Source organism: Anabrus simplex, chromosome 11, assembly GCF_040414725.1.
Source record: "Anabrus simplex isolate iqAnaSimp1 chromosome 11, ASM4041472v1, whole genome shotgun sequence".
Lineage (NCBI taxonomy): Eukaryota > Metazoa > Arthropoda > Insecta > Orthoptera > Tettigoniidae > Anabrus > Anabrus simplex.
In genome coordinates this window covers 88426131-88437749 of record NC_090275.1, presented here as the reverse complement: position 1 = coordinate 88437749, position 11619 = coordinate 88426131, and the positions used below count along the sequence as shown (strand labels likewise).

At 37.7% G+C, this 11619-nt stretch overlaps 1 protein-coding gene across 1 annotated transcript in view; it reads right to left on the bottom strand.

Moving 5' to 3' along the window:
* Positions 1-647: 647 nt before the first annotated feature.
* The window catches only part of LOC136883088 (uncharacterized), a 93805-nt gene continuing 82833 nt past the window's right edge, over positions 648-11619 (bottom strand). Inside the window, exons 5-6 of the mRNA XM_067155262.2 lie at positions 5838-5991; positions 648-3094 (exon numbers count right to left, since the gene is read on the bottom strand). Of these exons, the coding sequence (XP_067011363.2) occupies positions 3015-3094; positions 5838-5991 (234 nt within the window). The 3' untranslated portion in view covers positions 648-3014. The remainder of the gene's footprint in view (positions 3095-5837; positions 5992-11619) is intronic.

Below are 11619 nucleotides of genomic sequence, written 5' to 3'. Positions count from 1 at the left end.
TTACTGAAATATAATATAAAATTCTTTATCCAAGAACTGGTAATATCAATCATTTACATTTGGGGAAAAAATATTTTATCTGAGGAAGGGGTAACAATTCCGCACGAGACTCATCGTTACTACTTTGTCTCGCACTTTCTTGTAGTTCAATGTTGCCACTTATTCTCCACCTTCATTATTAAAATATAGCTCTCCAGAACCACCATTTATGAGGAAACATTCAATTTCTTCGACAAGAGATGAATGTACAGTATACTTCAAGACGCCATGATGGCTACACGTAAGCTGTAAAAGATGTGACTCAAACGAAGCTGAAATAAAACCAGATCGCTTTCAAAACATGCGAAATGGAGTGGTATATCTGCAGTACAGAACTTCTTTGAGCATTTCCACGGAATCTCAAAGCATGACATTACCTCGCATTCATTTGCGAGATCGGTGAAGTATACACCGCACCAAAACGTGTATATACGGGTTTGGCAGCGATTGGGTTAACAAGGCTAAATCCGGAAGTGTCGCGTATTGTCACTACTGTATTTGCCCTTCCTTCATATAAATTTTCCACCAATCAAAAATATGTTTGTATTTAACACTAACCAATAGAAATCATGGACGTGTACTGGGCTTTGACCCAGATAGTTCTGGAACCTTCCTCTCCGTTATAAAAGATGGGATTTTTTGGGCCATGTTGTCTTTTCATCACTCCAGTCTCAATGTTTAGTGTGTGTCGGAGGCAGAGGGCAAGTCTCGCCCATCGTCAGAAGGCCCACCAACTCAAGGAAATGGCAGACATCTTTTAATCATGTAATAGTCTTAGAAAGCTAACTTGAGGGGAATCTTTCTTAATGTAAAAACTTAGTCTGTCAATGTAAACTTTCAAACAAGTCTACGATTTTATTCTAACTTAGGGAATAAAGAGTGTGAACCCTCTTTCAATTCCCATTCAATCTGGTACTGGGGTGACTACAATTTCATAAAATGTAAAATTTCTCTTTCGGAATTTAAAATTCTCTCTCCATCTAGTCACCTCTGTAGTATAGGCTTAGCCTCTGTATCCGCAGGCCATAAGCCCACATAGGATTTTTAAGAACTTTCAAGTGAATTTCAAAGGAGTGCAAGGGTTCGCCTCCTAACATTTTTATTTATGGCCAATAACTTTAACCTTTTCTTTTCACTAAGGCCATGTAGGTGTCCAAATAGGCTTACTGTACATAATTTGATATGCAAATTTAGCGAATGGTTCAGTCTGTGACATGCCAAGAAGTGGCAGGCCTGGGATATTAACTCGCAAAAAAAACTGGTAATCTCTCTGATATAACGTGCAAAGTACTACAAAATAAACATGCAAGTTAGCAAAAACTCTTAAAGGGGGTAAAGAAAGCTGTGCGAAAAGAACTTTTGTAGCCCTATAAATGGAAAGGAATGGATGGATCCAGAGATTTATAAATCGACATGAAAATCGTGGACAAATTATGGTTTTGCTTGTACCACTAAGCAAACTTGTCAAAATTCATGGATTTGGTCTTCAGACTATCCCAACACAAGAGAAACTCCATTACATTCACAGAAAATCAGTCTGGGGGTTGCCATAACACGAGCAAATAATAGGGGCGATCTTCTTTGAGAGTTCTGTGAATTTGAACGTCTAGTCTCCTGAGAACTTATTTTTTGGTTAGCTGAATGCAAGCTAGAGCGATTGCTGTTTCAGCATAAATGTTACACAGCATATCCCACCAATCACACTCACTTTTAAGCAAGTTCATGGGACAGAAAGTACTAAAGGAAATCTGGCCATCAAGATCCTCCAGTTTGACTTCTCATAATGACCTTTTTTGGGGTGCAGTCAAAATGTGATATATGAAAATAACCCTATAATACCTTTTGAGAGACCAAACTGATTGGGTTTTCTAGTTCGTCACCCTTTTCAGATTGAAATCCGTTCTCTCTCTGAAGAGATTAAATGTACTCTACTTTCAGTTCAAATATTAAGTGCTGCTTTGTCAAAATTGATTAATTATATGTCAAATGCTTTAGGTTCCTGTTAGTTGAAAGTAAAAATTTTAGAATACCAAAATGTACTAACAGGTCATAACTAATGTGCAGTCGCTTATGTAAAAAAAAAGTCTTAAAAGTCTTCAAGAATGTGTAAACTGAAGTACGCCTGTAACATTAAGGACAACACTTCCAGCACCTTATGACTGTGGTTGAGTACACAAAGTTTTGTTTGCTCCTAATGCACTCTCCAGGGCAGATCCACCGCAAAAGAACTTCCCTGGCTCACTACTTTGAACAACTTATACCCCATTTGACAGTCACCAAAAATACAAGCTAGAGAGGGAGTTACATCTATGAATGCACCTTCATTTCATACCTTGTATTAAAAAAAACTAAATTAAGATCCAGCCACTCATACCTCGTCTAACATGGTGTTTCTGTTCTACACTATCTTTAAAAATGACCGACAATCTCCTGCATGAATATATCTTTCTAAAAAGCACTTCCTGTGCTTCTTGGCTTAAAAAGAATCTTAAAAATGGTATCATACCAGAGATGAAAAACAATTAAGTCTTGCAGATTAATGTTAAAACAAATGAAGGAGAGACTTTACAATGTTCAATCAAAACTGACCTGGAGACAGAGGCAACTTACTCATATCCTTTAACATGCCATGTTAACTACAGGGAAAGAAAGAAAAAACCCTCAAATTTCTTGCTGTTCAGATCTGCATACTTTTGTAGGCTGAACATTTTCTGTCATTATGAGCTTTTATATACATTAACAATTTTATACTGAATACTTGACAATTTTTCTATTTTACACTCTTAGATTAAAAACTAAACCAAATACAAAAATTCAACATTTTCACTCACTGAGATACTTTGGAGACCAAACTGATCAGGTTTTCTAGTTCGTCATCCTTTTCAGATAGAAATTTTTTGTCCTCCCTGGGAAGTGATGAAAGGTACTCAACTCTCAGTACAAATATTAAGTCTTGATTTGTCGAAGGTTAGTAATTATATGCCAATTACCTTAGGTATCTCTACTAGCTGAACGTAGAAACTGTAGACTACCAACAGGTAGTAATAGGTTGCAACTGAAACAAAAAATACAATATTAATAACATACAACTGAACCATGTTCATTTACTATAGAATTCATTTACTGTTAACAGCCATGAATGTAAGATCAAGACTAGAATATGCCTCTTATTTGGAATCCCTACAAAGTGAAAAGTGTCTAGTTGAGAAACTCCAAAGAAAATTTCCAAGATATATTTATTACAAGAGGTTTGGTTATTATCCCTATGAATCGTATGCCCTAGTACTCAAAGCTGTTTATGCTAGGGAACTACCACACAGAAGAAATTGTCAGGGTATGCATTTCCTCCCATAAAGTACTGTATAATCTTGAATACCACCTGAATTTTTTTCCCCAAAAAATATCGCTTCCAAAATTGGGAGAGGGTCTTGTATAAAATTTTTGGAAAATTTATCTTTCCAAATGCATGTAAACCAGGCATCACCGCTGGCACGGCTTGGCAACAATGCTCTCTCCGCTCTCAGTATACACTACCTCCACGCTTGGCGTCAGTCTCGCGCACGTTCTCAGAGTATCAACATGAATTCCACAAAGCGTTTGCAATCTTTTACTGCGAGTGAGAAACTGAAAGTAGTTCGGGAAGCCAAAATTATTAGAAATCGTGCCACCGGTAGGAAATACGATATTGACAAGTAGTGTATTCGCAATTGGAGAAAGAAGAAAAATATGCTATTAACATGTAGTGATCATAGAGCTTTTTGTGGACTGAGTATACAGTTTCCAGAAATTGAAAATAATCACACACTGACGCTAACTGGTCGCATTGAGCGCCCGAAAGTTCAGCTACTGTGTTTGTGGATTTTCACGGCATAATCTTATCCCTGGAGACTCTCATACGGAAGAGCTGCAGGAAATGTAGCATTTCTAATGCTATGGATGGCAGCAATGACGTTTTGTGGGAAGGTGATGAAAGTTCCGAAGTTGGTAATAATGATGATCATTACCTTTGATAGTCAATATGGCAAAGTCTTTTAGGAAAATAATTCCACTGTCCTGTCCAATCTGGACAAGGCTACTTTGGATTTGGTGGGTAGCCAACTGAGAGACAGCAATGAGTGAGCATTTGCAACCAACTAAACTTAAGAGGATTAAACATCAAATTAACTACACTGCAACACATAATATTAATTCTTTCTGTAAAACTGGAAGACGTAAGACTTTTACAGATGAATTAGATAAACAAAAAATTGAATATTAGGCCTTCAAGAAATGAGAAACACGATGGAAGTACCTTTTGAATCACAAGGTTATAGAATTTATCATGATAATAATAGTAATGTTAATGGCTTTATGACCCACTAACTACTCTTTTACGGTTTTTGGAGATGCCGAGGTGCTGGAATTTTGTCCTACAAGAGGTCCTTTATGTGCCTCAACCGCCCGAGCCACTCAGCCCGGCAAATCCTTATCAATAATCAAAACTAGGCATTTTACATTACCAAATCATCAATCCCAAATTTTCTACATTTATTTCTTCTCAGCCTTCAAGTATGGCTGCATGCCAGAAGGCTGGGTTAGTTTCCATTATTCTTCAGAGTGCTCAAACGGAGTGAAGGATTTTCTTTTCTGCCTCAGAAGTAAGTTATATCAGATATTGTTAGGAACAAAACCTGCAACATTCCGCTCTATTACTCTGTTAACCCTTTCCACGGACTATCTGACTCACTGTCTGGCAAACCTAGAGTAATAATTTGCTTGGAAGGTATAGTTGTGGAGTACTTTCACTAAATAATTTATTCTTTTAAACCCATGTAAGATATCGGTTTCAAATTTTGCAACAAGGGAAAATACACTATACTTATTCTAAAATATACAATGAGGTCATCTAATTACATGCAGCAACCCCACAGTTCAGAATATACATCAAGAAGCATCCAACATGGTGCAAGTAAATGTTAAATTGCTGTCTGAATTGCTCAATCTGATGGGGCTCATTTTCTTGGTAATGCAGAAAAGGCAGGACTTCACCTTGAATCCCCAATTTATTTCATTTTCAGGATCCGCTGGATGAAGATATTTAGACAGCAAATTATACTGCCTCTCTGACATACAAATTATTAACTTTTTCACTGAATGGGATTGGAAGGTAAACTGACATTTGTTGGAATATTAATGTAACTACGTAGAGGCCCATAGTCCGAAACAAAATTAACTGGAGGATTAAAATTCAGTTTTTGTCCAAGTAGGCCAAATATTTTAACAGCAGAGACAGTATCTGAATGAGCATTTCCTGTGCTGTGCAATATACTGTATTGCAAATTCCCTCAGGTTCATCTGTCCCTACTGCTTCCCACACCATTTTCGTTATCACACCTACAACTTCAAGCTCACTACCATTACATTTGTCAATATATTAATCTAATTGTTAAATATCCTCTTCACTCAACAGGTTAGGTGTAGCCATGTTGCTGCAATGTGCTTAGATAGAACAGACAGCTGCCTGAATGTAAGTAAATGTATAAAAACAGTATTTTTAGCATTCTGTGCATGTCAGTCATATCTAGGAAGCGTAGAGAAGTCACTGTTTCCAAGAAGTTATGTTTAGCGGACACATGGCAGGGAAGTCTGTTTGAAAGTCTAGTACGCTCAATTACACAACCTGCTTGGAGACAATGAGACACTCCAGTACATTTTACTATGCAACCCACAGGAATGAGTTATAGGTATGGACATCTGATAAAACATAAAGCAAATAAAATATCAAGTTAGGTCAAGAAGAGTGTCAGTTCTGTACTTACTTGTTGATGGCAGAATAAAGAGAAAAAGAAAGATTGCCAAGGAGGTCAAATCCAAGAGAGCCAAGACTATCATCACTCCAAACATTATAAAGGCCTCCGTGACCAGAAGTGTCACAGTGAACACAATCCATGGCCTGAGGAGCTGAGGCTTTTCCTGTAACAGAAAAGAATTTGGCTAATGAGCAAATTGATAACCTTTTCAGCAAGCAGAAAAGTCACCACTGCTGGTATCACTATGGCTAGGATTCTGATGAAATTGCACACTTTTCTGGTAAGCCAGAAATATTTCTTTTGTACTTACATGTTTTGTGAAAAATTGAAGGGTTTAAGATTAATTTGTGTGGCGGGGAGGGGTATGACAACAATTCCTTGTTATTTTTGCATACCTGCCAACTTTACAAAACCAAAAATCAGGAGATTTTGATATGAAAATCAGGTGATACAATTGGTCAAAACTGGATATTCTACACGTCTTGTGCAATACAGGAGTACAAAGGTATATATTATAACGCTCTGTCTCAAAACCCGACTTGCTATTCGAGGCTACAAGGCTAAAAATTGCACATCTCTATTCTTTCACAGGAAGTATGCGAGCAAGATGATCGGTATGATAAGCCTTCCAAAAATAGTATGAACACTTGCTCCACATGTGTTAATCAGTCATGCACTTAGATGCCATTACTTACCAAACGCATAGATTAATATATTACATCACACCCATGCAATTATGCGAAACGCAATGCTATTTTTATCAAGTAATAAATAAAATTTTGCCAGGATTTTCTCCAAATGGCTCCTAAAATCTCTAGAAAAGTCACTAGTCGTTATCTTTGAAATTTTGTCACTAAAATAGTAAAAATACTCAAAATCTAGCGACCAGTCTAGAATAGACTAGGCTGATGTGAATGAATACAGCCTCCGAGAACGAGAGATTGACAATCTATACACGAGTCACGATATACATATTTCAATAAACATCGCACATTCGCGCGCATTTCTTGTATTAAAAAAACTTCTATATTTCATTTGAAAGCGGCCAATCAGTGAAGAACTTCCGGCTACTGGCGTACAAAGCTGAAATAGCAGGATTTGAAAATGAATGTTTTATGTTCACCAAATAAAAAGCTAAAATTGGGAGAAATAATAGAAATCAGGAGGCAGGTAAGACTGTCCAAAATCTGGAGTCTCCTGCTTAAATCGGGAAAGTTGGCAGGTATGCTTTTGGCATTTAATGGTCATTTTCTTACTTCAGAAGACCAAGTATTCTTATTTTTATTTATTCATTTAAGGAATGCCTGTATTTTTCCCACTGGGCTGACCTTTGGAAATTACTATTCATTGTCCCCCATTAATGGTTTATTACTGCATTCCAGACTTTCCTTTGGGTGCAGTATCCTTCCCCACAAATTTTTTCTACTTACAAAAGCCAGAAAGAGCCCGGCAACTATTATCAATTGACATCTAGATCTATCCTTGGGAATGAGGGTTTCCGAACAGGCCCTGCAATGTCTTAATCTTCCTAGAAATGCATGTGAAAATATTTTGCTGGTTGCCACCAGAAAACGAACCACACTTCTCGGCTTTTCTTTGCTTGCCTCCACGTCTACAGCTGGACGAACACACTAGACCAGTCCGCGCAACAAAGACAAAATCCAACAACTGCGTGCACCTGTGAATTGTCACTATGCAGTTCTACCACAGCGATGGTGGTATTGATTCATAACAGTGTTACCAACTTTCATGCAGAAAGAGAGTTATGGCAGGTGTTCGGTTTTTATTTGACTTCCCCTTATATTAAACACGTTTGCAAAATTAACTGTCTGATAAGGATTTGGGGTTCAGAAATGGTTATTTCAGTGAAGCTCAATTTTTAGATTCTAGCAAGATATAGGAGACTTGAGTAGTAAGGAACTCCACAGTATCACATAGCAGGCAGTGTGCAGAGAAGCATAATATGCAAACAATGACAATGCTGATAGCTGGAGAAAAAAAAACGTGCCTCATATAATAAGTTCATACGCACCGAACGATATTGTCAATGCCAATGAAACTATTGTTTCTTTTAATGCCAAGCCCAAGTGAACTTATGGCTTTAAAGGAGAGAAGTGCCAGTCGGGAAATTGTACAAGGGTTGGGGTCGTCGTACTGTGCTGCAATGCATATGGAAGCGAGAGACTATCCCCTTGGCATAGGATGTATAACTAACACCAGCAGTACTCTACAAGAACTGGAAGACCCAAAAGAAACCAGCACAATTTCTGACAAAACAATAAAGAATTACAAAAATATTGGGAACTTTAGGCTGGGAAAACTTGGGAGTAAGATTAGCTGCTCGACTAACCCGTATGTTAATAGATGTTGAATCTCATAGGGAACCTGAAATATTTGTCCGAATGAGTAAATTTATAGTACCAACATAAATGGTCCATTATTGGACATTATAAATTTTCCAGCTAACTCATTCCTGGTTGCCAGCGTTTCGCCCCCATGTGCTACATTGGGCTCATCAGTTGGTACCCAGCACACCCACTAAGACGCATGGCTAGTAAATACCATGGAGGCCACTGCGTAATAATCGATAAAGAGCTCAAAAGTGACAACATTTTAGATTTTATAAACATGCTTGATCAAAATATAAAGTTCAAAGATGATGTCAATGGTTCCATAAATTTTCTAGACATTACTGCAACACGTAATCAACAATAGTTTTGATTTCCAAATATTTAGAAAACCTACCCATTCTTCAATAACAATTAAAAACTCTTCATTACACCCCAATTCTCATAAACAGACTTTTTACAGCTAAATTTACAGAGCATTAAAAATCCCTCTTTCACCCAAAAATCTCAAAATAGAACTTAACCTCTTAACTGGGTATTATTGATGTGCTTGGTGTAACCTGCCCTGTGTATTTTTGCAGCAGATTGTTGTTACATGGCAGGATGGCAGAAAAGTTAGTAATATCATTAATATGTGGTACAAAAAGTAAAATAAGGAGTTTGAATTAATTAATTTTAATGTTAGAGAAATGTTCAGCCATTTATACATTAACTGCAAGTTCATTTACCTGGTTGGAATTTGAGAGTTTGGTCCATATTTTACAGCTGAAAGTTGAAATAAATAAAAGCAAGGGATATTTATAAATATCGTATCATGCATGTGACATTCTGAACCACTTTTCATTAACTGCAAGGTCATTTACCTGGTTGAAATTTGAGTGTTTTTTTCATGTTAGCACCTAAAAATAAAATAAATAAAAGAAAGGAACATTTACGAATTACACATCATGCTAGTGACATTGTGAAAGATTTTACATTAACTTCACGGTCAGTTACGTCACTTGCCTCACTAGAACTGCAATGATTTGTCTCAGATAATTTTCGAAAAGTAAGGGATTGCGATATTTTCCCGTTTTGAGATGTACATACTGTTTTCTGGCTTATGAACTATCCCCTGCAGCATTAGAAGTCCAATTAGATTTTTTTCTCAGTTGGATTTGTATCCACCCAATCTCTCACTCGTGACCATGGTTTCACGTTCGGATTGGCTTCTAAAATCTGTTTAGCATACACGTTGGTCTGTTCGGCAATAAGTTGAAACATATCATCTATGATCTGTTCAAAATATTCCAACATATTGGATTCATCGTCGAAGTCCACATTTACACCACTAGCACCAGAAAATACAAATTTTTGACGTAAAACACCACGTGGCGGGAAAGGTTGAAACATGTCTAGCACTTCGCCTTTATCCGATTCGCCATGTTGTTCATCTTGTTCTTCATTCTCATTCTCTGAACCACTTTCACTATCAGACTCGCCTTTATCTGCATCAAACTCATCTATGGATTTCTGAGAAGATAAATCGTCACAATCATTCTCTATGTGTTGAATAATCTCTTCTTCTTTGAGCGTTTCGAACTTATGCTTTGAATTAGATGCTGCCGTATTCAGCCCACTGCAGGACAAGTAGCACTGCACAGTTGTAAAATAAAAACAAAAGCTTCAAGAAGCATGACGTGATATTTGCTGTCATCGAGCAGGAAAAGCATCAATTAAGATGACAATACACGACGCGGCAAAGTAGCTCGTCATACCCAGGAGATATTCGCAGTAAAAGACGAGTACGTATATATTCGTCATGCCCATTACCCTGTAGCATTCAGCGTATGAATATATACGTCATGCCCAGTTAAGAGGTTAAGTATATTGGCGTAACTAAGCGGATATAAAATTCAAATGATCAACCGATTAATTAACAAGGTCAAACTTAAACTATCAACAAATCTCATTCCCGACAGACCTAAAAAAATCTAAATTCGCCACCTTCACCTATAATAATCCATTGATTTACCAAGTTTCGAACTCCTTAAAGCATACCATCAGTATCACATTTAAAACAATAAACACCAATCAGAACTTAATTCTTCAATCACAACACAGTCAATGCATATAGCTGGCTAGTCTTTATTCAGGATTCAGTATATACAGCATACCTGCGAACTTTACAAAACCAAAAATCAGGAGATTTTGATATGAAAATCAGGAAAAACAAGGAGAAATCAGGAGATACAATTGGTCAAAACTGCTTATTCTACATGTCTTGTGCAATACAGTACTATGATATTTTTATAACACTTACTGTCTCAAAATCAGACTTGTTATGAGGCTACAAGGCTAAAAGATACACATCTATTACCTCACAGGAAGTATGATATAGATGTTGATTCCCATAGGGAATCTGAAATATTTGTCCTGAATGAGCAAATTTATAATACCAATATAAATGGTCCGTTATTGGACATTATAAATTTTCCAGCTAGCTCATTCTTGGTTGCCAGCGTTTCGCCCTCGTGTGCTAGGGTGGGCTCATCAGTTGGTACCTAGCACACTTACCAATACGCTGGCTAGTGCATACCGTGGAGGCCACTGCGTAGGCTAACTGGAGCCACCGGCAGTGCCAATGCACTAAGAGACTTTGTCTCATCACTAAAAATTGATGCCTGCTTGGCCATCAGATGATATAGATGTTGATTCCCATAGGGAATCTGAAATATTTGTCCTGAATGAGCAAATTTATAATACCAATATAAATGGTCCGTTATTGGACATTATAAATTTTCCAGCTAGCTCATTCTTGGTTGCCAGCGTTTCGCCCTCGTGTGCTAGGGTGGGCTCATCAGTTGGTACCTAGCACACTTACCAATACGCTGGCTAGTGCATACCGTGGAGGCCACTGCGTAGGCTAACTGGAGCCACCGGCAGTGCCAATGCACTAAGAGACTTTGTCTCATCACTAAAAATTGATGCCTGCTTGGCCATCAGATGATATAGATGTTGATTCCCATAGGGAATCTGAAATATTTGTCCTGAATGAGCAAATTTATAATACCAATATAAATGGTCCGTTATTGGACATTATAAATTTTCCAGCTAGCTCATTCTTGGTTGCCAGCGTTTCGCCCTCGTGTGCTAGGGTGGGCTCATCAGTTGGTACCTAGCACACTTACCAATACGCTGGCTAGTGCATACCGTGGAGGCCACTGCGTAGGCTAACTGGAGCCACCGGCAGTGCCAATGCACTAAGAGACTTTGTCTCATCACTAAAAATTGATGCCTGCTTGGCCATCAGATGATATAGATGTTGATTCCCATAGGGAATCTGAAATATTTGTCCTGAATGAGCAAATTTATAATACCAATATAAATGGTCCGTTATTGGACATTATAAATTTTCCAGCTAGCTCATTCTTGGTTGCCAGCGTTTCGCCCTCGTGTGCTAG